Source organism: Anabrus simplex, chromosome 6, assembly GCF_040414725.1.
Source record: "Anabrus simplex isolate iqAnaSimp1 chromosome 6, ASM4041472v1, whole genome shotgun sequence".
In the NCBI taxonomy this organism is placed as follows: domain Eukaryota; kingdom Metazoa; phylum Arthropoda; class Insecta; order Orthoptera; family Tettigoniidae; genus Anabrus; species Anabrus simplex.
The window spans coordinates 304,716,720-304,743,296 of record NC_090270.1 but is presented as its reverse complement, the minus strand read 5'-3'; the positions used below and the strand labels follow the sequence as shown (position 1 = coordinate 304,743,296).

The 26,577-nt window shown below is 40.2% G+C and overlaps 1 protein-coding gene across 2 annotated transcripts in view; it reads right to left on the bottom strand.

Moving 5' to 3' along the window:
* rngo (DNA damage inducible 1 homolog rngo) overlaps positions 1-22,642 on the bottom strand; it is a 117,180-nt gene extending 94,538 nt beyond the window's left edge. For both annotated transcript variants that reach the window (XM_067150522.2, XM_067150521.2), the window contains exons 1-3: positions 22,256-22,642; positions 9,816-10,019; positions 7,242-7,496 (exon numbers count right to left, since the gene is read on the bottom strand). In XM_067150522.2, coding sequence (XP_067006623.1) covers positions 7,242-7,496; positions 9,816-10,019; positions 22,256-22,511 — 715 coding nt within the window. In that variant the 5' untranslated portion in view covers positions 22,512-22,642. The remainder of the gene's footprint in view (positions 1-7,241; positions 7,497-9,815; positions 10,020-22,255) is intronic.
* Positions 22,643-26,577: the final 3,935 nt, after the last annotated feature.

The window sequence follows — 26,577 nt, the reverse complement described above, 5'->3', positions numbered from 1 at the left end:
ATGTGCTTTCATCGTCTTCTAGAACTTTACGTAAAAAAATTGTTGACACACAAAATGCATTACTTTGTAGAATCCACTCCCACGCCACTCTTTTTCTTATTCCAGCACTATTCACTAACTCGACAATTAACATATCAGTAACAGCTGATATCCCTTCCCTTACGAGGTCCGCCATCTTCATTCAGACGCGAGTACGTCAAGTGAACACCTATTAATGCGAGTAACTGTCAGGCAGATACCAAATGTGTGAGCAGAGATGGTGGTAATTACTGTCTTAAGAGGAAGTACAACTGGGCAACCATCCTCCATTAAGACTAATCAGAGGGAAAGAATGGAAGAGATCAGACACTTCGAAAAAGGTATTGGCAAAAGAAAGGGAAGATCCATGAAGGACATGAAAATGAGACTTCTTATGCCTCGAAAACCGAATACCATCGGGGTTGGAAAAGAACAAGACTTGACTAAGGGAGGCCAGACAGGGACAATGAAAGCGAGGAGACTGGCACAAGAAAATAGAAGCAAAACCAGGACTCAGCAGTGGCACAAGAAAATAGAAGCAAAACCAGGACTCAGCAGCTAAGGGCCCTGCAGTCACCAACCTATCCTCACACTTTAAGAGCACCTTTTAGTTGCCTCCTAGGACAAGCAGAAGATACCATGGGTGTTGTTCTACCGCCCCCTCCCACAGAGATCTTTTGCATGCCGACATCGCACAAAGTATTACAAGTTATAAACCTCATTACTGATCCGTATTGAAAATTGTTATACCGTATTTACTTGTGTATTAGAACCCCTCGCCCCCCCCCCCCCCCCCCAGCTTTTCGAGACAAAGAAAATAAAAAATAAATCTCGCCTATAAGACCCCCCAACGTAATTCGTCAGAGAACGACGACGATTCCGCATCGAAGTGGGTACAAGTCTTATTGCAGCCCGACATCACACAAATTTGTGAATAGTTTCGGCCGTACGACCTACGCAATGAAAACGCATCGAATCCATGTGGTACATCTGTGTTTCGTAGTCAAGAAATGTCCGCCTCTGTAGCTCTGATCACGTCACACAAATAGATGAACAGGCCTACTGTCGGACTTTTTATTATGGACACTCAAGTTTAGGCTTTAATTACAAACGAAGCAATAGGCCTATTGCAATGCGAGTTATACCGATATTTTCCTTGTTTAATTCTACATTAGCGTAGATAGGACATATTGTTTTCAACGTTCATTAAATATTTTTTATTTGTGGTTGTAATAAATATTGCCCGGGTTTTTGGCTTCTTCTCTAGGAAGCGCTCACTTAGGAATATATACAAGGAAAACTACTTGTCTGATGGTAATGCAATTTTTATATGTTATAACCACATGTATTTGTAGTGTAATACTCAAGTTACAATTTTTGTCAACCATCCCGAAAAAAGTTCTTATCATTCTTCTAAAGCAACTCTTTCTCAGCCCCGAATAAATGTACAACAGCAAACTTGGGCTTGTTTTGAAGCACTCGGTCATGGTTATCAGAAACTACAACAATTGTAACCGTACAGTTTGGTACCAAGTTTATGAAGAGTAATATTGAAAGGAGGTTTTGTGTACGCCGGACCGTGCGATAAACAGCAGGCCGAGTGATGAAAACGGGCACAGTGTTGCCGCATTCAGTAGTAATCACGCGTGCACCGAACACAGTACATTCGCCTCAGGCAGTTGTGCAACGGAATGCCCATGACCCTGGTTTATCCGCAAACTATTTTCAGTTGTCGAACGTTCTGCCTGTTGGCCACGTCACTTCAAGATGCCTCCGAGACTGCTGATATCAGAGGATGAACTTGCAATGATTTTGAGTGCTCTTTGTTTCTTTCAATGTGAAGGGGGAAAAGTAGGGTACAAGAGGTTCCCTGTGTACAAGAAGGTGGCAGATTGTCTTGGATTATCGCTGTCATCAGTGAAGAGAGTAGGAGCCGCTTCAAAGGAGAATGATGGAAATATGTCATCCAGGTCAAGAAAGAAGCAGTGTGTGAGAGCGGGGCGTCTGAAAATCCATCTCGATGATTTCACTTTGGGCACAATACGAAGAAATATGCACGATTTTTATATGAATAAGGTATTTCCCACAATTAAAAGCCTAAACATGAAACTGTTAGAAAAGATGCCGGATTTTCCTGATATGTCAATTTCTACGGTTTTGAAAGTAGTTCGAAGCTTGGGATTCTGGTTCAAAAAACTAAACAGGAAACCAGTGCTAATGGAATCTGTGACAGTTGTTGCATCCCGATATACCTACCTTAGACGAATTAGAGACTTAAGAGCACAGGGCTACAAGATCTTCTTTACAGACAAGACGTAGTGCGGACAGAACCATACTATGAAATATGGATGGCAAGAAAACGTGGTTGAAGCTTTAGTAAACAACTTTGACAACTATAATCTGTACAGAGGGTACATTCAGCAAATTTATGGATGGCATGGAGGGTTTAAAACACCGTCTGGAGCTGGGAAACGCATCATAATTTTACACATTGGAAGTGAAGAAGGATTTCTTGACGGTGCAGAACTTCGTTTTATTGGCAAAAAAGGCAGTAGTGATTACCACAATGAGATGAACTCGACTCATTATGAAGAATGGTTCACGAAAGTCCTGAGTTTATTGCCTCAAAGGTCAGCTGTCGTTACAGATCAAGCTCCATATCATACGATGATCGATCCTTCATCTAAAAACCCGAACATGTCATGGCTGAAACCTGAAATTATATCCTGGATAACATCAAAGAATATTTCACTACCACCTGGAGTTGATGATTATAACAAATTAACAAAATCAGAGCTGATTGTCCTTGCCAGGCCTTATTTTCAAACACCGGTAAAGAAGCTGGAACAACTGACTAAACGACTTCGACCAGATGTACAGCTTGTTTGGTTACCAGTGGCCCATTGCGAGCTTAATCCAATCGAGCTCATTTGGGCTTACGTAAAAGGGAAAATAGCAAAAACAAATATGGCTAACACATTAGAAAATGGTAGAGGTATGGAAGCAAATAACGCTTTATGCCGAGAAGCCTTACGTACCGTCAGCCCTGAACTCGGGAAACAATGCATTAAACACGCTAAGAAAATTGAAGACCACTACTGGGAAAAAGATGGACTGTCTGAAAACGTCCCTTATTTCGAGCCAGTCATAATCAACATGAATGACATCAGCACCGATTCATCAGAACACAGTGATTTTTCAGACGAAGAAAATTGATAGAATTAAATATTGTAAATATATGTAAATAATAATGCAAATAACTCTTGTAAAAATTGTACAGTGTGATATTTCTAAATTAGGAAGTCAACCATTTTTAAACCTGCCTTTGAAGGTCCAAAGCCCTTTTGAGAAAAGGTGATGGGAAGTGGAATTTATACGAGAAAATAAAATTAAAGGTTGAAAGTAAACGAAAAGCTGTGTTCGTTGCGCGCGCGTGATTACTACTGAGCGCGGCAACACTGCGCCCAATTTCACCACCCGGCCTGCGGTTCGGCGTACACAAAACCTCCTTTCAATATTACTCTTCATAAATTTGGTACCAAACTGTATGGTTACAGTTGTTGTAGTTTCTGATAACCATGACTGAGAGCTTCAAAACAAGGCCATGTTTGCTGTTGTACATTTATTCTGGGCTGAGAAAGAGTTGCTTTAGAAAAATGATAACGTTTTTTGGGGTGGCTGAAAAAAATTGCAACTTGAGTATTACACTACAAATACATGTGGTTATAACATATAAAAATTGCATTACCATCAGACAAGTAGTTTTCCTTGTATATATTCCTAGCAATATTTATTATAACCACAAATAAAAAATATTTAATGAACATCGAAAACAATGTGTCTTATTTACGCTTATGTAGAATTAAACAAGGAAAGTATTGGTATAACTCGCATTGCAATAGGCCTATTGTTTCGTTTGTAATTAAAGCCTAAACTCGAGTGTCCATAATAAAAAATCCTACAGTAGCTTCGTGTCCAACCCGCGCATTGCAAGCATGCATCAGTGATGCTAATATGCCTGTGTTTTGTAGTTAATAATGTCCGCTGGCGTAATGGTTAGCACAATTAGTTGCTGTTTTCGAGGGTCTGACTTCGATTCCCGGTACCGTACTGCCAGAGATTTACGAATGGCAGGAAGGTTGATATGCGGTAAAAGCGGTACATGTAACTCCCCTTCACTGCGGGGGGGGGGGGGGGGGGGGGGGGGGTGTCTTAAAGGAGCTATACCACCTCGGAATGAGGAAACGAGTTTACTTTAGTTGAGAAATATTCGCGGTTGTTGCTATTTATACAGCAGGTCGTTCAATATGTCGTAACTCAGGCCAATATAGGTACCGGTATATATTTGGAGAGAAGTAAGTTTAAAACGTGATAAAAGCTATCCGATTAAAACGATTGTTTTACTCGCCAACGTACCTAACAAATAATAATAATAATAATAATAATAATAATAATAATAATAATAATAATTTTATGTCCCACGTACTATAAACTATTTTCGGAGACACCAAACAAAACATACTAGGGTAAGCGTTAAAAAAAAGAGACAACGAACGTACGAAATTAAATATTATGATAAAACGCATTACTGCCACACCTGTAGATATCCATAAATGCGGTATATTTTCCTATTATTTAATTTTATTCTTTCCGTCGAGGAACTTTTGGCACTATCAGGGCGATAATATACCTAACCTAAACAATATGGTCTGTCTTATCTCATGAGCAGCTGTTTACGTAAATCCTGATGTGATAAATATAGAGAACAAGCATGAAATATAGGCTACTTTAAAAAAAGGATCTGTGTTTCAACAGCCGCAGTTATCAAAATAATGTTTCCAGTTACTATGTATTACATTCGGAAGTACAACTCGTAACATACACTAGTTATCAGCTGATGGTTTGGCATGCCTTCTACAGCTCGGCTTTATTCGGAAGGAGTGGCTTCTGCTACATATACACCAACTGGGAATATCAGAGACCATCTGGGAATAGATTTACACTGTTTAGACTATACATTCGGGAAAGAAATTATTTTTTAAAGGTTCAAAAAGACAGGACCTCGTATGCTCTTGATTGCAGTGCATGGTTGACGCGACTGGCGAGAGATAGCAGTGAAGGTGACGTCACTTAGAATGCCGACACGCCGGTAGCAAGGCAGGGAAGTTGGCGGCGCAAGACGATAATTCAAACGAAAGCAGTGATCAGGTTTACTGTGTGCTAGGCCTACTGCTGAACTGACAGAGACAAATGACTGGCCATTAAGTTCTTTTGTATCAATATTTAATTATATAACACGATACCCTTATCCCTTTCTTCTGCGGGATCGAGTATGAAGTGAGACGAATCTTCGTACAGAGTTTTTACGGCCGTATGCCCTTCCTGACGTCAGTCTCAATACAGGAATCAATGAGATGTAACAAATGACGTGATACGAGTATCTAAAACAGACTTTTATATGTACCATAGGCCTAAAAGTCGTGTTCACCATTTATTGTCTTTATACGTTTAGAAATACTGCCTTCCGACAAAAGTAGCCAGTAGAGTAAATTAATATGTTATTTTGGGTCCACCTTTTCAATACAAAATGTAAATAGTTTAAATTACATAGGGACTAGTTTCGACCTAGTAATAGGTCATCATCAGCCTGAAGTAAATTAAAGCGTAAATATCGAAGAAAAAATAAACAATGTAAACACAAGTACAGTCTTTTCAAAAGTACATACCATGTGGGATATTGAGCAGCAATATATTAAAAATTATAACTCTTCCAATTGACGAAGCACTGAGCGGAAGTTATTCATAAATAAACAACATATTCATAAATAAACAACATAACTTCCGCTCAGTGCTTTGTCAATTGGAAGAGTTATTATTTTTAATATATTGCTGCTCAATATCCCACATGGTACGTACTTTTGAAAAGACTGTACTTGTGTTTACATTGTTTATCTTTTCTTCGATATTTACGCTTTAATTTACTTCAGGCTGATGATGACCTATTACTAGGTCGAAACTAGTCCTTATGTAATTTAAACTATTTACATTTTTTATTGAAAAGGTGGACCCAAAATAATATATTAATTTACTCTATTGTAATCACAGTTCAATACGGATCTATCATTATGAAACTTATCTCTTTTAATTAAAAGTAGCCAGTATAACTTAAATACATTCTAAGTTTGTTAAATAATAGTATGTATAGAATGTTTACACGTACAATTTATAGCTCTTTATAACCTAGAAGTCATGTGTTCGCTGCACAAAATTTTGAGGTTATCGCATATTGGACCCCCCTTTTACTATTTTTGGCTGTAAAAGTGGGGAATAAAGGGGTCTAATACGCGAGTAAATACGGTAGTTCAAAAACAACCTGGACAGGTGGTTTAATAAATACCTTCATTGTTTTTGAACTATCACACTAAGTGTCAATTGGACTTTTTTCCCCCACCCTTCAAAAATCTGAATACCTCAGCCGAACCCATGATCTTGGGATTCAGAGGCTGACTCTCTACCACTGATCCACAGAGGGAACTATAACAACAAAAATAATCACACCGCCGGGCTGAGTGGCTCAGACGGTTAAGACGCTGGCCTTCTAAACCCAACTTGGCAGGTTCGATCCTGGCTCAGTCCGGTGGTATTTGAAGGTGCTTAAATACGACAGCCTCGTGTCGGTAGATTTACTGGCACGTAAAAGAACTCCTGCGGGACTAAATTCCGGCACCTCGGCGTCTCCGAAGACCGAAAAAGTAGTTAGTGGGACGTAAAGCAAATAACATTATTATTATTATTAATAATCACACCAACGCCACAACAAAATGGGAAGTGCTTCACCCATACTGTGATTTACTGCTCACCATGGATATAAGATATGGGTAAAAAAAAAAAAAATCTAAAAAGTGCAATTTAACCAAACAATATTCTACTATTTTATCTACAGAAGCAGAGACAACAAAAATTGTGCTAATGGCTTAGGCTAAATAGGCAATGATCACCATAATATACTAACTACGAATAATCTAAAATGAATTTTGAGAGGATAGCCCACATATTTTGACCAGAGAACAGCACAGGTATTTAAGATGAAACCCTCAAGTAAAAGATTTCCCCTCCATAGCTCTCCACTTGGAGCTTTATACATCAGAACTTGTACAAAGGGACTAAATTACAAAAGGTAGTACAGCAATATATATCTAGACGTTTTAATTTAACTTACTAACCTGAATCTATAAATGCTTTTACAGGATAACCATTAACTCTACAATTGATATACAGCATCACCACAGTTCCAAATGTCTCAGGATTATATTCCATTGCTGCTTCCATATTTGCTTCGATATTCTTCCGTCTAATCTCCTCGGCAATGAGCCTCTGGGCTTCGGTATCAAATGGATGAGCATTCATCATTCTGATTCTTTGTCTCTCCCGATCAGCGCGAGCTTGCACCTGTTCTTGTAGGACTTCAGCAAACTGATCTAGGACATACAGAACCATATCCACAACAGATCAAGATAAATAAATAACACATATAATAATTAAGAAAGATAATATTTTACTCATCTAACAGTATACAGCCTCAGGACGAGACGTGCTGACCCCAAGCTAATTTGGCGGTGCCCAACTAAAAGACGCTTATACAGCCAGGAAAGACGATAAGAAACAACAACTATTTCTTGGAGAGCTAGTTAAAAACAGGAAATGACATTAGTAGGAAGTCTGAAGATACAAATGGTAATGAAGACAATCACCCAAGTTACATCTATGACTAGCCCGAGACATAAGAGGTCATAAAAAATTCTTGAATCCAAAAATGTGTCTGCAATAAAAGTACTGATGGAAACTTCATCTTTTATCTACTAACGGAACTTGGATCAGAAGCACGTAATTTCATCAGTATTTTCTTGGTTGTATGAACAGGATGTAGTCCAACCGACCACTACATCCATAATCTGAAATGATGTAAAAGATTTATTTTCCACTGAATGTAACAAGTTGTCTGAAGCCCTTTGAATAAAATATTGCTGCCCCTATAAAGAGAGCTTTATAATAAAGGAACAATAAAGACGACAAAGGAATTAAATTGAGGATGAGTTGGCAAGAACACCAGCTCCGCAGTATAAGGTAGCCTGCGTGACTTACCCGGAGGTTCCAGGTTTGATTTCTGGCCAGGTCAGAGATTTTTTTTTACCTAGATCTGAGGGCTAGTTCAAGATCCACTCAGCCTACATGATTACAATTGAGGTGCTATCTGAGGGAAAGATAACGGCCCCAATCTAGAAAGTCAAATATAATGGCTGAGAGCATTTGTAGTGCTGACCAAACGACCCCTCATAATCTGCAGACCTTCAAGCTGAGCAGCAATCGCTTGGTAGGCCAAGGGCTTTTGGGGCTGTTGAGCCATGGGGTTTGGTTTTTGTTATAAGGGAGTAATGTGTATAAAAAGGGAGTAGAGGAAATGAAATATGAGGCTAGATAATCTAGGCAAAAGATGAGCGTGTTTTTACCAGGTAATATTAGTGAAGTTTGGATAGTCTTAAGATTTTATCTGACGAATTTTCCCAGATTTCAAAGATTTTACACTGCACTTTAAAATTAATTGATTTTCTAATATACAATTCTTTCTTAGTCCTGAGTAGTACCTGTAGTGCAATAACCTAGATAGCATTTTCATCTCATAACAAATTTACTCCTTTTATATAGGGTGCCCCACTTAAACTTTTCATCGCAGATATATCTGGAACAACAAGATATATTGAAAAATGACTTTCACAGGCATGAAGGCAGGGAAGGGGCTAATTAAAGTTAATACTATGAGCCAGTCAAAAACGTACGAAAATAGTATTTTCAACATCAACTTACGTTTTTTTAAATGGACACCCTGTATTATTTCGTGCGCAATCGTTAACATGAAAAATCACATAAGTAATGGCATTTGTTTCATCGCAATAGGTCAATTACATCCCGAGATATTGCAACGTGAATTTGACGCTTGAGATAAACGAAACGCGCAGCAGTTGCACATCCCGAGAGTCAAGCGCGAACCTCACGGTCCTCTTACTCACTATATGATTGCCGTACTACGATGCGACAGGCACTGTACTTAATGCTATTTGCACTGTTATCAAGAGGGATGAAAAAAAGAGAAGGGTTTCCTGCCACAGCAAAAGGATACGTAAATAACAGTTTCTCCCTTGCGTGTTTTATTTACCTACACAGTACACTGCAGTACTCTGTACTGTACTACTTCAGAATGTACATAATTCGCACAGCAAAGTTACTGTAACGAAATTCTCTTATTTTTATCCCTCTTGATAGCAGTGCAAATAACATTAAGTATAGCGCCTGTTGCAGCGTAGTACGGCAATCATATCGTGAGTAAGAGGACCGTGAGATTCACGATTGACTCTCGGGATGTGCATCAGCTGCGCGTTTCGTTTATCTCAAGCGTCAAATTCACGTTGCAATATCTCGGGATGTAATTGACCTATTGCGATGAAACAAACGCCATTACTTATGTGATTTTTCATGTTAACGATTGCGCACGAAATAATACAGGGTGTCCATTTAAAAAAACGTAAGTTGATGTTGAAAATACTATTTTCCTACATTTTTGACTGGTTCATAGTATTTACTTTAATTAGCCCCTTCCCTGCCTTCATGCCCGTGAAAGTCATTTTTCAATCTCTCTTGTTGTTCCAGATACATCTGCGGTGAAACGTTTAAGTGGGCCACCCTGTATAGTTATTAAGGATTCATTTTCTGATCAAACTTCACACTAATACAGTAATACTCACCTAGGCTACCCGTCAACAGAGCGTCCGCTAACCGAGGATTATTCTGTTTGAGTAGAGCTAGTTGGTCAGGGTTAGCTAGGAACATATCTCGAATGAGTTTGGGGTCTTCCTCATTGGCTCGGGCTCCTGGCACAGTAGACCGTGACGTTCCCTGATTTGTCACCTGAGGCACTTCAATACCACTGAAGTCCAGGAAAGGAACACCTGTAAAATCACACATTTTAATACTATTGTTACAGGGGTAGTATGGAGAGCTGTACACTATACAGGAACTGAGCACAAACTGTTTTTGTTTCCATAAAATACAGTAATTTAAGTGGCAGAAGATACAGAATGTCTTTTTTTTTTTTGCTTTATGTCGCATCGACATAGATAGGTCTTACGGCGACGATGGGACAGGAGAGGGCTAGGAGTGGAAAGGAAGCGTCCCGTGGCCTTAATTAAGGTACAGCCCCAGCATTTGCCTGGTGTGAACATGGGAAACCATGGAAAACCATCTTCAGAGCTGCCGACAGTAGGGTTTGAACCCACTATCTCCCGAATACTGAACTGGTCGCATTTAAGTGACTGCAGCTATGGAGCTCGGTACAGAAAAAGTCTGAAATACAACAAATTATTAATCTGATTCTCACAATGTAGCTGGCAAACAAAGTAACACAAGCAACATTCGTAGAGTAGATAAAAATTACATGTGAAATAGTATTAAAATTAGAAGTGTGTATACAAGCTTAAATTATATTATTTACAAGAACTGGTGGAGAGATCATAGCTAATATATTTCATATTATTCCGTACTGAAGAGCAATAAAATGTGAAACAAAAACTAAACATGGCTAAAGTGGTTTCTGCTTGAATATCAGGAAGAAGGAATATCTCTGGAAACTAACCCAAGTGAATTCACCATCCAAGTCCGGGGGGCGGGGGTGGAGTTTAGCAAAGACAGATGGCTTCAGGTACCTTGGGTCTCGCCTGCAGAGAGACTGCAGAACTAGCAAAGACAGATGGCTTCAGGTACCTTGGGTCTCGCCTGCAGAGAGACTGCAAAACTAGCAAAAACGGATGGCTTTGAGTACCTTGGGTCTCGCCTGCAGAGAGACTGCACAACTAGCAATTAAGTGTGAGCTACAATAAATGTTACTCGGATGCAGTGGAGCGAGTTGCTGGTATACTCTGTGACAAAAGAATGCCTCCTCGCCTAGTCAAAGATATATCAAACAATAGCACGTCCAGTTGCACTACATGGAGCTGAATGCTGACTGTTCAACAAAAACAGTGAATTCCAATTTCACGCCATGGAGACGTGAACAGTCCGCTGGCCAAAGGGCCACGGAAGTGGGGTTCGAACCTACTATCTCCCGAATACTGGATACTGGCCGCACTTAAGCGACTGCAGCTATCGAGCTCGGTCCATTGTCTATGTCTGTGGTAGGTTTCAGCGTTACCGGATCAGTACAGCTTGCGCCGTTGTGATGTAAAGATGGCCACAACACTCTCTGTTTGCACCAAGGATGAACAGCGTTCTGTAATATGTTTTTTGTGGTCTGAGGGTGCGCCAGGAGCATAAATTCATAGAAGACTTTCAGCACAATACAGGGCAATGTTTTGCCACAGCAAAGTGTTTACCAGTGGATTGAAGAGGTCAAAAGGCGTCGCACAAGCGTGAAGGATGATGCCAATATTGAACAAGTGCATGATATGATCCTGAATAACAGAAGAGTGACTGTTGATGACGTGGCAAACCATATGCACATTAGCCATGGTTCTGCATATGAAATCGTGCATAACAGGCTCAACTTTCACAAAGTCTGTTCGAGATCGGTTCCAAAACAACTCAATGAAGAGCAGAAACACAATCATGTGAGAATCTGTCAGCGCCTGATGGACCATCATGCTAACGAAGGCGAAACGTTTCTGAAATGGATAATAATAGCGTGTGGCCTCCAAAGAGGCCTGGTGCAGGTCTTTTGATTTGACTCCCGTAGGAGACCTGTGCGTCGTGATGAGGATGAAATTATGATGAAGACGCACATACACCCACTCCCCGTGCAAGAGGAATTAACCAATCATGGTTAAAATTCCCCACCCTGCCAGGAATCAAACCCAGCATCCCTGTGACCAAAGGCCAACACGCTAACCATTTAGCCATGAAGCCGGACTTTGAACGGATCATCACTGGAGATTAAACATGGATTCACCACTTCGAACCAGAGAGCAAATGTCAGAGCATGGAATGGATTCATTCCGGATCCCCAGACAAAAAAAAAGGAATTCAAGAGTCAACCTTCTCCATGAAAACTGATGCTCAGTGTTTTGGAACTCTCAAGGGCCAATCCTGGAACATTACCAGGAAAAGAGGGAAACAGTAAACAGTGAAAGTTACAGTGATATGCTGGTAAACAAGCTGAAACCTGCAATTTGCAACAAACACAGAGGTGATTGTCAGAAGAAGTTCTTTTGTTGCATGAGAATGCGCATCCATAAACTGCCGCCCACAACGCTCAAACTCCTCGGATGCTACGTTTCGAGGTGTTGGAGCATCCTGCATACAGTCCCGATCTTGCCCTGTCAGATTACCATCTGTTTGGTCCACTTAAAAATGCACTAAGAGGCCATTGATTCCGCTCCGATCAATAGGTGAAGGAAGTGGTGCATACGTGGCTTCCTGCGCAACCAAAAACCTTTTTTTTTTTTTTTTTTTTTTTTTTGCAGAGGGTATCAGAAAGCATGTGAAATGGTGGACCATGTGCATTGAAAACCGGGGTGACTATATTGAAAAGCAATATCAATAAAAAGTGTGTACTCTTTTTGTAATAAATTATAAAAATTGATTGCAGATACTTACTGACTTGCCCTCGTAAATACCGGGTGAACAAAAAATGCCGCACTTGGAGGTCGGCATGCGATTCCTCATCCCATTGCAAGACAAAAGTTTCTATAGCCAAATCGGATCTGGTGCTGTTGGAAAACAAGTCGAAAACGACAAGCTGGCAACACTGTCACATCCTGCAATGCATCGGAATGTAATAGAGAAACGTGCATCATCCCGCTCTACCGTACCCACTGTCGCAGCTCACTGAGTAGACGGCTGGGTTATCAAACCCACATGCACCATGGAGCTACGGCTCGAATCTACGTCGGGTTGTTGTTTTTGCCTTTTGTGTGTGTGACATCAGGTCCCTAGTTCCCGTCGTATAATTGCATTCATAAGCATGACATCCTGTTGTCACATGACAATAGTTGAAAACATGACAGTGGACTGAATGCATGAATCGACTAACCACGCAGTGTGATATAGATGTTGATTCCAATAGGGAATCTGAAATATTTGTCCCGAATGCGTAAATGTCCAATAACGGACCATTTATATTGGTATTATAACCATGCAGTGCACAACCATAACTGGTCCTGTCAAGTGAATGTAGGGCGGCTTCCTGATGGAGTACACAAACGGCGAATACATCGATATGCTTTTAGTGTTGGGTCCATCCGATAACCAAGCTTCTTCTGCTGCTCGTGAGTATGCAGCACGGTACCCTCAAAGGCGCCATCCCGATAAGAATGTTTTTCGTCGCCTTGAGCAATGCCTGCGGGAAACCGGTAATCTTCGTCCACCAGTAGTGGACAGAGGTCAACCAAGGACTAGACGTACTCCACAAACGGAGGACGACATTCTTGAAGCCATTCACCAATCACCTCGGCAAAATACCTGCATATTGCAACGCAGTTCCAGATATCGCAAACACTGGTTGTTGACATGTTGCATGATGAAAAACTGCATCCATATCATTACACGTTAACTCAACACCAGCGGCCAGAAGACCGCATTCAACGAGTACAGTTCTGTGAATAGCTTTTGCAACAAGTTAAAGATAATGAACATTTTATAAAGAATATGATATGGAGTGATGAATGGTTGGTTTTTTTTTTTTTTTTTTTTATTTGCTAGTTGCTTTATGTTGCACCGACACAGATAGGTCTTATGGCGACGATGGGACAGGAAAGGGCTATGAGTTGGAAGGAAGCGGCCGTGGCCTTAACTAAGGTACAGTCCCAGCATTTGCCTGGTGTGGAAATGGGAAACCATGGAAAACCATTTTCAGGGCTGCCGACAGTGGGGTTTGAACCTACTATCTCCCGAATACTGGATACTGGCCGCACTTAAGCGACTGCAGCTACCGAGCTCGGTGAGTGATGAATGTAGCTTCACTCAGGAAGGTATTTTCAACCATCACAACAGCCATTATTGGTCTGACCACAACCCACATGTCACGCGTGAACGTGGCTTTCAGGCAAGCTTTGGCATAAACCTGTGGGCTAGAATCATGGGAGGAGTGCTTTTAGGCGCTTACCTATTGCCGGACAAGTTGAATGCGCACCGCTATCGTATGTTTCTGGGAAATACTTTGCCTGACGCTTTAGAAAACGTTCCACTTGGTGTTCAGCGACAGCTATGGTTTCAGCATGATGGTGCACCACTACATTTTGGAATGACTGCGCATAACTGGTTAAATGAAGCATTTCCAGCTCCAATGTTCTGGCCTCCATGTTCCCCAGACCTTAATCCACTAGATTTTTATTTGTGGGGACACTTAAAGGAACACGTTTATAGTACTCAACCCATGGATGTACAAGACCTAACAGCTCGCGTGCATGCTGCATCGGCAATGGTGGATGAAGAGGTGCTGCGTAGGGTCCGGCAAAGTATGCTCCAGCGAGTGGTGAAGTGTTTGCAAATGTACGGTGGTTGCTTTGAACATCTGCTGTGAAGTGAACGTTGCTCGTAAGTGTGCGTATCGGCTCTGTGAAGATAAGACTGGACGTCACACGTACAATATGGAATTATTGTGCGTAGCATAATGGGCATTCCAGTGTAGCCTACCTATTGTACTGTATTATGTTTCCTTGTACCGCATTGGATAGATATGATGTTACTGTATCCACTATTATGTTCTACGAATTGGCTTTATTTGTGCCATGGGTGAAAAAAAGTGGTCGTTTACATCTGTAAGACGTCCATGTTACGTTTGAATGTTTAAATACATGTAACTGTAACGGTAAGACAGAACATAGTATATTGCATAGTGTAGGTGTATATTGGATACAAAATGATACATTAACTTTACAGGAAATGCCCCAACTCATGTAGGCTACCAAAACAATACAAGACTACTACGCAGCCAACGCGTAGCAAACCTCAGGTATTTTATATGAACTCTTTTAAATGTGTCATTATATGGATTTTACCTAGTATGTGTGTATTGATGCTATATACACGTGAATTTATTCTCTTGCTTGGTTTTACGTAAGGCTGATGATGACATTGAAAACCTGTCGAAACCGGTACCTTTACAATAATAAAAATGTTGTAATATAATTTATGCGCAACAGTTTTGTATGTATAGAAAAGGTGGATTCCATTATATTAAATTACTTTTGTGATTCTCAGTTCAAAATGGAACGGCCATGAAGTTTATAACTTTAGATAAAAAAATTGGCACGAACGAGACTCGAACATCGGCTCGTCCGCACAACCAGCATTTATGGTATTATCTCATCTCACTGAGCTAATGAGACAGCTCCAGCAGAGCGCCAAGTTCATGTGACCTGTACTCAGCCACTCTGCACGCCGTTACAGCGTTGCCAGAGCCTCGTTTCTTAACTCACATTTCTATTAAACCTATTGGTGGGACTAGGTTTTGCAAGATAAACTTTTGTCATGAATTTTGATGAGGAACCGCATGCTGACCTCCACGTGCGGCATTTCTTGTTCACTCTGTATATATAAGAAAAGAAAAGTGAGCAAAAGAATGTGATGTATAAGGACTTCTCAGGAAGGATGAAGTAAAGACAACAGACAGAGGGTAGTCCTAAGGCATGAGATAGAGTTGCTACAAATAACAGCATGTAGCCTCCGGACAGGCCTGGTGCAGATCTTTCGAGTTGATGCCGTAAAGGCGATCTGCGCATCTGTGAGGATGGGGCCCTCCTGAGATGAAATCTACAGTAATGCTAGAAACATCGCAAACACCCAGCCCCAAAGACATAGGAATTAACTAATGAAAATTAAAATCACCAACGTGACCGGGAATCGAATCTATGACCCTTTGGACTAAAGGCCAGTGTGCTAACCCAGTGCTGCTAATAAAAAGATAAGATGAAGGGTAAGTAGGAATTAGTGGATAATTCCTGAACAATACCAGATTGATGAACAACAGAAGTATAACATACATGTATAGAAAAACCATTACTGACGTTATGCCTTTCAGCGCTTAGGCTGTAAGCTTCTGTGAATTTATTAATCATCATTATCATCATCATCATCATCATCATCATCATCATCATCATCACCACCACCACCAATGTCCCACTCCAGTCACCCGGGTGTGGTTTGAATTTATTAAACGCCTCCGCAATCCTCTATTTTGTAACTAGCTTTGTGGCCTTGTTTAGTTCCACATATCTGATCTCTAAATCATTAGAAACTGAGTATAACCATCATTGTCATATCATTGCCCCTCTCTTTCCCTTACCCTCCACGGGAGTTCATGATTCTCCTAAGTAAACTGTCCTTCTCCATTCACTTTACATTATTCCACCACCCAAGCCAGTTTATGTGTAGGTACTGCATCAACCATCGAGTTTATTCCTAACTTAGGTTTTTTATTTCCTCATTCTGTGCCCCTGTCACTGTTTCTACCTATTTGTACCAGCAATCTTTCTTGCTATGTCCATTACTTCTATCTTAGAAATCCTGAGTCCACCCAGCTTTCACTACCATACAATAAAGTTGGTCTGAAAACCTACACGTGTAAAGGTAGATTCATCCAGGAACTGGGACTAAGACTACTCTGAGTGAGGAGATGAACAGCTCGACTAAGCGGAATGATTGCACGTAATGAACTTCATGGTGGTTTTAAGATAAGCGGAATGATCTAACCTGTCAGTAGAGAGGACTTGGAATGACATTAGTAGACAAATATGTTTGAGTGGAGTTTCTAATAGTAGGAAAGATCAGAACATAAGGTAAAGTTGGAGGAATTCAAGGGACAAATTGGGGATAATACTTGTTTATATGAAGAAGAATTAGGGACTGAAATAATTTACCAAGATATGTGTGATAAATTTTCAACTCTTAAAGTACCTGCTCCAGTTTTGTATTCCCAACCTACCATTCATTTCTCTTAGGTTTATGTCCTACTGACATCAATTGGAAATGTTAATTTTCATTTCATACTATCATACATAAGAACTCAAAATAAAGATGAATAAAAGAAGTAGCAGGTAATTAAGGAATAGGGAAGACAGAATGTGCAAGGTAGCAACAAAAAAATGGCTGTGAGTGTTAGATGTTGAAGGAAATTTCCATGTGGGCAACAGCTCTAAATCCAGATCAGTGGTGACTGACTGACTTCTTCCTTAGAATACTGTTGATCACAACTGTGAGCTCACTACATAGCTTTGCTGCAATTCTATTCATTCTCATTTACTACTGTATACTACCATCCTGGCAGAATACACATTCTGAATATTTCAAATGATCTATGGTACTATACGCGAACCTTTTCTTGATACCAGGTTTTACGGGGTTGAGGCGTAAGGAGGGAGCTCTCCCGGTTCCGGTTACACTGTCAACTGAATGGAAATGAAATCTGAATTGAATCGATAATATGATCGATCAATATGAATTTTCTAAACATTTATTATCTTAAGCCAACTACTGTGTCACACACACATTATATAACATTTCTCAATGCGAATCTTGTTCCTAGCATGAATTCTATAGTTTGGCTTTGCTGTGTAAACAACAACAGTATTTGTACGTAAAGTGTACGCCAGATGTCTCACGGCGATGCATAACCGATTCATAGTTTGTGTTTCAAAGGTTGCCGATATGAATCTTGAATATAACTGAGATCTACCGATGCAGCACTAGGGAGCTCAGGTATCAAGAAAAGGTTCCCTTAAAGTACCTGCTCCAGTTTTGTATTCCCAACCTACCATTCATTTCTCTTAGGTTTATGTTCTACTGACATCAATTGGAAATGTTAATTTTCATTTCATACTATCATACATAAGTATAAGAACTCAAAATAAAGATGAATAAAAGAAGTAGCAGGTAATTAAGGAATAGGGAAGACAGAATGTGCAAGGTAGCAACAAAAAAATGGCTGTGAGTGTTAGATGTTGAAGATTTTATGGTTTTAGAAAAGGATGATATTGCTTAAAGAAAAAAAAATCACAGAAATGAGTGAAAAGGGAAAGAGATGCAAGAATATTTTGAACTCAAATCAAATACTATTCCTAGGGAAAGAAAAAGCATAAAGATGACAGGAACATACTGAATAACTGTAACATGGAAAGGAACTAGATAGCAATGTATTGAAAAGAGAAGATGATACCATTGATGCTGATGAAATAGGGAGCCCAATTTTCAGATCCGAATCAGATAGAGCAATAGAGACTTTTTCAAATAGGAATAAGCAAACTGCAACTGATGAGATATTACCTTAGAATTTATTGGCTGCTTTGTGATAATTCCATTAGTATGCATAAGGCAGGAGAATTGTCATTCAGTTGTAAAAAGAATGTTCTTATCCATAAACCTATTGTGGTACCTAGTGTAAAAACTACCACATCATTCACCTAGTACAGTATATCATACATATAAAAATGAACACAAATAATTTATAGAAGAATGGAAAGACAAGCTGAAGCTGAACTGGGAGATAAATTTCATCTCCAAAGAAGTGTAGGAACATTTGCAGGAAAGTTAAATTTGTAGGAATGAACAAGATTGAATGAAAATCTTTTCTGTCAGTTGTTCAGCCTTAGGCTATATTAACATATTCACGTGTTTGGGTGAGAGCTACGACTGAAAGGTAGCAGTTGTTGCCTTACAGCAATAAAAGTACTGCAATGACTAAAATAAAGAGGACCATTTGAAGGGCAGAATCCTATGATTGGCCCCCCAGTATGTTACACATTACTTTGCGAGATGATATACCTATATGGATGTTACCTTAAGATGGTTGTGTAGAGAAGAGATGTATTCATCACTAACGCTGGAGTCCCACCACCCCACCCACAGAAGAAACTAACTTACTTTTATAAAACCAAACACAGAGAAATCTTACATTACCCACAACCATCCGCTGAACACTCGCTACAATTGGATCCATTTTAAGAATCTCCCATAATTAAACAGAGTTAGATGTAATAGCCAACTTCGCCTCAGTACTGGATCCTAACAAAAGAGCTATGACCTCAAATGCTCTGCAAGTGCCAACAATGAGGGCCAATGACTGACATGAAACAGAGCTCACTCCCTTCAAGAATCTTTCTGCTAAGCACCCATACCATTAGAGATTTTCCTTTTCGTCACTAGCCAGGACATGTGCAAAGTAATAGGTGTTAGCTACATCCCACACAAAATATACATTTCCTGTGCACAAATGGCTGACACAAAGCAGTGCTCCCACTATGCAGGGGCTCTCTCCCTCGACTATCATTCCTCTACAATGATTCCAATAAAAGTAAATGTACTTCTAGGGCATGTGTTAGGAACACTTCTCTCCTCTATAACGATTCCTGGGTAAGAACAGCAGCATTGAAACTTAAATATTATGTTATAAACCTTGTGGGGAAGATACTATATTTCTATAGAGCCTCCATCTCTACACTAATGCGCCCATCCTACGACTGTACTCCACCATCGGTCTGTTGACAGACTTTGTTAAAGTGTGTGCATGTTTTACTTTACCAGTATCAACATATGCTATGGCACCTACTGTTGGTAAATTTTAAAACTGTATGTATGTTCAGTCTTCAGCCCTAAGGCTGGTTGGATCCTCAACAGCTATGCCATCAGCTGTCATAGATGGCCTAGGCATCACTGAAGAAGCGTACTAGGGAAATGAGTGAGGTAGTTTCCCGTTGCTTTCCTCACCAAGCCAGAAAAAGCTGCCAAGCCCACTGAGGCATAACTATAGAAAGCGGCACGCAAGGATTAGTAACATGAGCCACCACTAGGTGGCGCAAGCGAGTTTAATGTCGCACTAGAAGCGCTTAGAGGGAGCGCCGCGAGGAACGACAATGCTGCCAACTGTTGCTTGTACAGCTGTCTTCTTGTTGGTTTGCAATGGCTGTTTGTGGAGGTTGTGACGTTCAGGTGAAGAAGTTTATAAGCGATTTTATCGACAACCAGGCTAATTTAATTCTGTTCCTTGAACGACATAATTTAATTAGTACTACCAGGAATTGCAGCAAGTGCGGTCGCGGTGTAAAATTGTGTACCCTTAGAGGCAAACAAAACATTGTTTTTGCATGCCGTCGTCCCGTTGAAGGCGGGAAAGAGTGCGGGTGGAAAGAGAGTGCGAGAAAGAATACATTCTTTGCTAACTCCAAACTTACTTTATTTGACATATCACTATTTTCTGACCTTTGGTACAATTTGCCCAAGCCTATCACTTCTTTCATCAAGCAAGAATTACGTTTCTCTTCAAACACTATAGTAGATTGGTGTAGTTTTTGTCGGGAAGTGTGCATTCATTGGGTACACAACAACAAGCGGAAAATTGGTGGTCCCGACGTTTTCGTCGAAATCGACGAAAGTTCGGGGAATCCAAATACAACAGAGGACGACATACTGAGGGACAGTGGGTGTTTGAAGGTGTAGAACGGGGCAACTTCAAAAACTTCTTTGTTGTGCCTGTTGAAAGACGCAACAAAGAGGCCTTGCTTGCAGTCATTCAAGACTGGATTTTGCCAGGAAGTGTAATCATTAGCGACTGCTGGAAGGCATACGATTGCCTGGAGGACGAAGGTTTCCTACATTTACAGGTAAACCATTCTGTTCAGTTTATAGACAGCGGTCGGAGCGGGCGTGTGAACAGGCGCAATTGGAGGGTCATGCCTCATGATAGGCCACCTGTTCACACTCAAAACATTGAAAACAGGTGGCGCCACATGAAGCATGGGAGTTCATCCGTTCCAGGATTTGGAAGGAAAAAAAAGCACTTTGTTGGGTATCTGGCAGAGTTCTTATTCAAGTCAAACTTTCCCTTGGATACTCGTGTGCACGAGTTCTTTAAGGCCGCTGGTGAACTATACCCTCCTCTTCATTTAGTAAGTGTATGTTATACCCTCCTCTCCATTATGTGAAGTGTAATGATTAATAAATTTTGAAGTATTTGAGGAAAAGTGAGGTTATCGTGTTGTATTTCTTGCATTTTAAACATTATTTCAGTACAGCAAACGGGGTCTAGGGGCCTATGCCACCTGGTAGGAGGATTTCAGGAAAAGTGAGGTTATTGTTAAGTATTTCTTGTATTTCAGAACCCCTAAATGACTTTTTCCTTGCCGTGCGGACAGTATGCCTCCCAAAGGGAGTGTGGCTCCCGAAGGGAGCCACTGTTCTCATGACAGAACTTGGCCTGGATTTAAAATGATAGGTTACAGCTACTAAATTAAGTTTTTTCTTACCGTGCGGGCAGTATGCGCCGCGGCCATAGTTAAGAACCTTTGTTCTCATGACAGAGATTGGCCTCGAGGTGCAAAAATACCTTAAAGCTAATAAATTATCTTTCTATCTTGCGCCGAGGCCATTTCAAACTTCCCTGGCCGCTTCATAATTTTTTTCTCCTGCAATGGTTGGTAACACAATCTCGACCTCATCCTAGGTGTCAATGACGTCATCCTCTTCCATACGTGAACCAATCACCGATAAAAGCAATGGAATATGGCGTGTAAAACAGTATTTTTGGTTATAAAAGCAAATGTACTTCTAGGGACGGGTGGGTTGGTCCCTGGCTAGCGTATTGAACACATCCCTCTTCCACAATCATTTTCAGGTGAGAATAGCAGCATTTAAAATAATATTTTATGTTTTAAACCTTCCGTGCCGCTTTCTATATTTCTACCCCCACTGAAATGCATGCACCACCGACCCTATGAGCAACGTTTTCACACCATTCATAGCAGGGACTGGCTGCACAAGGATTGGCATTACTAACATCGCTCATACCTCAGTCACTTTCATATTGTCAAAGCCAAGGATAAGACAGAGACAGATCAAAGAAAGTAACAAAATTGCTCTAGCCCATACCAGAAGACATAGTGCACTGTAAACACTAGGTCCTGCCAGCAAAGGCATATTTTAAAACTATTTGTACAAAAATAAATCTACAGAGGTAAAATTCAAAGAACATGAAAATGAAGGAACTATCCGCAAAAGTGTGACGCAGCCTTACTACTAATAATCCCCACTCTTCTTCAAACCTGACAGAACACAAGTGATACAGATAGTGGTACCTTGGCATCAAGAACCAAAATAACAATTTCATCTCACAAACTACCCCAAAACTGAATATAGAAAATGAAGGAAAAGAAAAATACTAATTGTAAATATACGAATTAATTCTTGGTCATTCCAGATCACTAACCTGCATTAGGTAAACTAATGTTGGAACCAGTTCCTAACATGTGTTGCAGTATCACCACATCACCATCACGAATTCCATGGTCTTTTAAAGATTTCTTATCGTCCATAAGAGGTCTTCCATTAAAAGCAATGACAATTTCTGGAGCAGGAAAACCGGACTCAATTTCACAAAATGCCTTGAAATTTTCCAACTCTAGATCCTCACTAACATCTAAAACAAAAATATCGTCCGATAAGGTGGTAACAGTTACTTTCATGATTATACTTTTCTCGCTGAAATGCACATCAAACGCAATCGCTGTCCACGGCAAGAAACTAGCACAAAAATTTTGTTTACGAAATACACCTCCCCATAATTCTTGCGAAATTATGAAAACAGCAATCTCACCCCGCCATATTTATTACCCAGTTGTACCAACGAAATCGTTAGATTTTGGTGATAAATCCAGACAAATTTCCTCTTTGTAGCCCGAATTTCTCTTCCACTCCGCATCGCCTACATCGGGCATGTAGAATAAAAGGAAAATAAGGAATTCTGTATTGCTGCTAGTTAGCAACATGAAACTAAATACAGTAGAGACAACACGCGACACTCGGCGAGATATCGAGGGGCAGCTATTAGAGCTCTCTCTCTAGCGGATTGACATGAGAACTACTGATTCTGTCATAAGAGCACGTGTATTTGTGTGTGAAGTTTTTGGTGTTATGCGTTTTCAGTGAGTTGACATAATTAAATAGTAGCGTGTATCATTCCTTGATATCTCCTATCAGCATGAGGGGAAAGGTATGTACTGTGTTTGGCTGCAGTAACTATGAAGTAGTGGAGCTCACCTTCTCTCGAGATAAGAGAACGAAAGGCGGTATATAAAGCAGGGACACGATTTCCCTTATGATAGTCAGTCCTTTTGTCCTCAGGTAATTATATCTTCTTCGGAATTATTTTCTAGTCTAACACATTCTACTCCTTTTTCCCCTCTTGCAACTAAACGTATTCGACTTTCCCTCTACTTAAGGGAAGCAAGTACGATATTTATACCGACGGATCAAAATCAGTACACGGCGTTGGAGCAGCTTTCTATATCCCTCAACCGTATACTCTCTCTGAGTTTTCCCTCCCTTCTGCCTTTTCTGTTTTTACCGCCGAATTGTTTGCTATTCGACAAGCCCTCATTACCATCAGGTCACATGCGTATGATAAGGTTACGATTTTCACGGATGCACAAAATGTTCTGCACGCCGTATGCTCGCCTCTTTCTTCTCCTATTTGGTACTTATATAGCGGTAAGTATCTCTTATATATCCTTAATCGTTCTGGCGTATACGTAACTCTGGTTTGGGTCCCCAGTCACTCTGGTATCATAGGGAATGAGACTGCTGATCAGCCAGCTAAACGAGCATCACAACAATCTCCCTCTCTTTTTCTAGTGATCCCCCTTTTTTTATCTCATGTATGAAGTGCGGCCTATATCGTATCAACAATGGCACTCTGATTGGAATGAATCGTCACGAGAAAATGGGCATTTTTATAATCTATTACAACCAGTTATTCCTCCTAAACTGTGGTTTTATTATGGCACGTACTCTCGGCGACACATCACATATATTATTCGTCTGCGTTTTAACCATGCTCGGGACGAATAGAAATGAATAGTGTGACGACTCCCTCTGAATCACATGTTAACAGACGCGTGTATGTGAATTTGCCACAACTTGCTATGTCCCGGGTTGCAAGTTGGGTTACGATAAACATAGGAATGAAAAACGGATTTTTTTTTGCACACCCAAAAAATCCCACTCTATTCTCAAAGTGACCGAAGGCTATCCCACGTCAAGATTTGCCTTTAAGTTATAGTACCCTTAACATCATTTTTCAGTCAGGTTAGAGCCATCTCAAAAGCTGTTGTCAAAGAGAATGCCAAAATCATAAGTACAGCTCAGGAAAATTTACAGCAAACTTACCTTTGATTAGCCACTATCATCAAGTTGGGAAGATGAACAAATAGTTCCTTTCACCAGTTCAAAAATGAATGTTATTCATCACATCTGTGAGGATATTGTTAAACACGTAAGCAAAGTGACAGATTTTACAGCATGTATTGGTTCTCTGCAAAACAATACAGTGGAGTCCGGCACCATAGCTAAATGGTTAGCGTCCTGGCCTTTGGTCACTGGGGTCCCGGGGTTGATTCCCGGGAAGGAGTTAACCAGAATTGGTTAATTTCGCTGGCCCGAGGGCTGGGTGTATGCGTCGTCTTTTCATCCTCATCACGACGCGCAGGTCGTCTACGGGAGTCAAATCAAAATACCTGCATCTGGCGAGCCAACCTCGGACACTCGCGGCACTAAAAGCCATACGCCATCTATATATTAATTATTTTATGAAAACTAAAGTCAGTCAGTTCGCCCATTCTATCCGGTCGATTTCCGTCATTCTTTTTTAACTGAAAGGTATTCATGCACAGATTTCTCATCATGTACTATAAATCACTTCCGCCTTCCTCAAATTATTTGATATTTTCAATTTTTTGTCTGTTTGAAGCAATCATATATTTGGTTCTAATTGAGGTACGGATTTCGTTTTGGACTAAGAACACTCATTGGATCAAGCTCTTTCATTTCAGCTCTTAATTATTCAAATTGGTTGACTCTGAGGAAAGTTATGAGTGCACATTCAATTTGACGTCTCATTTCTTCAACATTTTATCTCACTGAAGCAATCATATCTTTCGTTCTAATTGAGGTACGCAGTTCGTTTTGGTCTAAAGCACTCAGTGGATCAAGCACTTTCTTTTGAGGTAATAACTACAAAAATTGCTAGATTTTGAGAAAAGTTATGAGTACATTTGTCTCCATGACGAAGATCTTTGAAGGACTTTTTAACAGTTCGGCGTGTGTTGTTCCAAGGAACGCTTAATTCAATTTCTTTGTGTGATGTATTTTCAAGTGTTTTGTTAACATAATATTACATTCTATTGACAACATATTACATTCTATTGACATAATTTTACATTCTATTGGCATAATATTGCATTCTATTACCACAGCAGATCATCTGCTTTATTTCATTATCTCGAAATTTTGCAAATACATCCGTGAGGATAGTAACGAACAACACCATACTTTGTACACTGCGGACGGAGCCAGCGGGAAACTGCTAGTTTTATTTAATACAGATGAGGCAAAAGGATGTCCTTTTTCCGTCCTAACTAGTCTACCAGAATATAATAACTCACCCAACCATCCCATACTGTATACCCATCGAATTAATTATTTATGCTTTCTCATGTACAGAAAGTTGTGAGAAATTTTAGTGTTCAAGAAGCATTACAGGGAGAAATATTTCAAGAATGCCTGGATACTTTACCTCCAATTACTGTTTCTCATGGACTAGGGTGCCGTACTTAACATTGCCAGAGCTTGGTACCAAAATTAATTTTCCATTACAATACAATGCCGATTTTATTTCCGAATAAAAGAAGTAAGGAAAGAAATGCAAGCTCGAACGACCTCAAAACATACTCGGAAAATGTCAAAGGTGTCCAGTTAACTGACTGATAGGGTGAAGTGCTGGCAATATTCATTAATCTAAGCATGTGAATCTATTTTTAAGTAGTTATATAGGAATTAAATGTGTATGCCACGCCGGTACGTAACAAACATGTGGGTGCCTGAAGAGTTATAAGACGTTTATGTTATGTAGCATGTACACTTACAGTTGAACATGGGTTTTTAAGGTTATAACTGATAATTGCAACTGAGTTTGATTTCGGGGTCAACTAATGAAAGATCATTGAGCTCTAAAGACATATACAAGTCTGAGATGTTCGTTAAGATACTGACGAACCAATTTCAGAAGTAATGTCATCAAATCATTACTAAATGCAAAATATTTCCTACGTATTTTTCACTTATAGGGAGCGTGCACAGACGCTCTTAGCGCCTCTAGTGGAAGAAATCGGTAACGTTTAGGTGATCTTGTCTTGAGCGGTCAATCCAGGCTGTGTAACTGTGGGTGCGAAATTGTGGTGGTAGTAGTGTATCAAAATGCCTAAATAAAATAGAACCTGTTGTGCAGTGAACTGCCACAACACACAAAGAAACACGCATAGAAAAGGCATTACATTTCACACATTTCCTGATCGTCCATGGGCATCGGACAGACGCAGGAAGTGGATTTCGGCTGTAAGAAGAATAAAGTAAGTGCAGTACCTTATTTCATTAATGACGTGAATCACACATTTCATATCACACATTTCAAACATACCAGGTATGCCAAGTCAAGAACACGTTTATTTAAGTACACTTTGAAATAGTACATTTCAC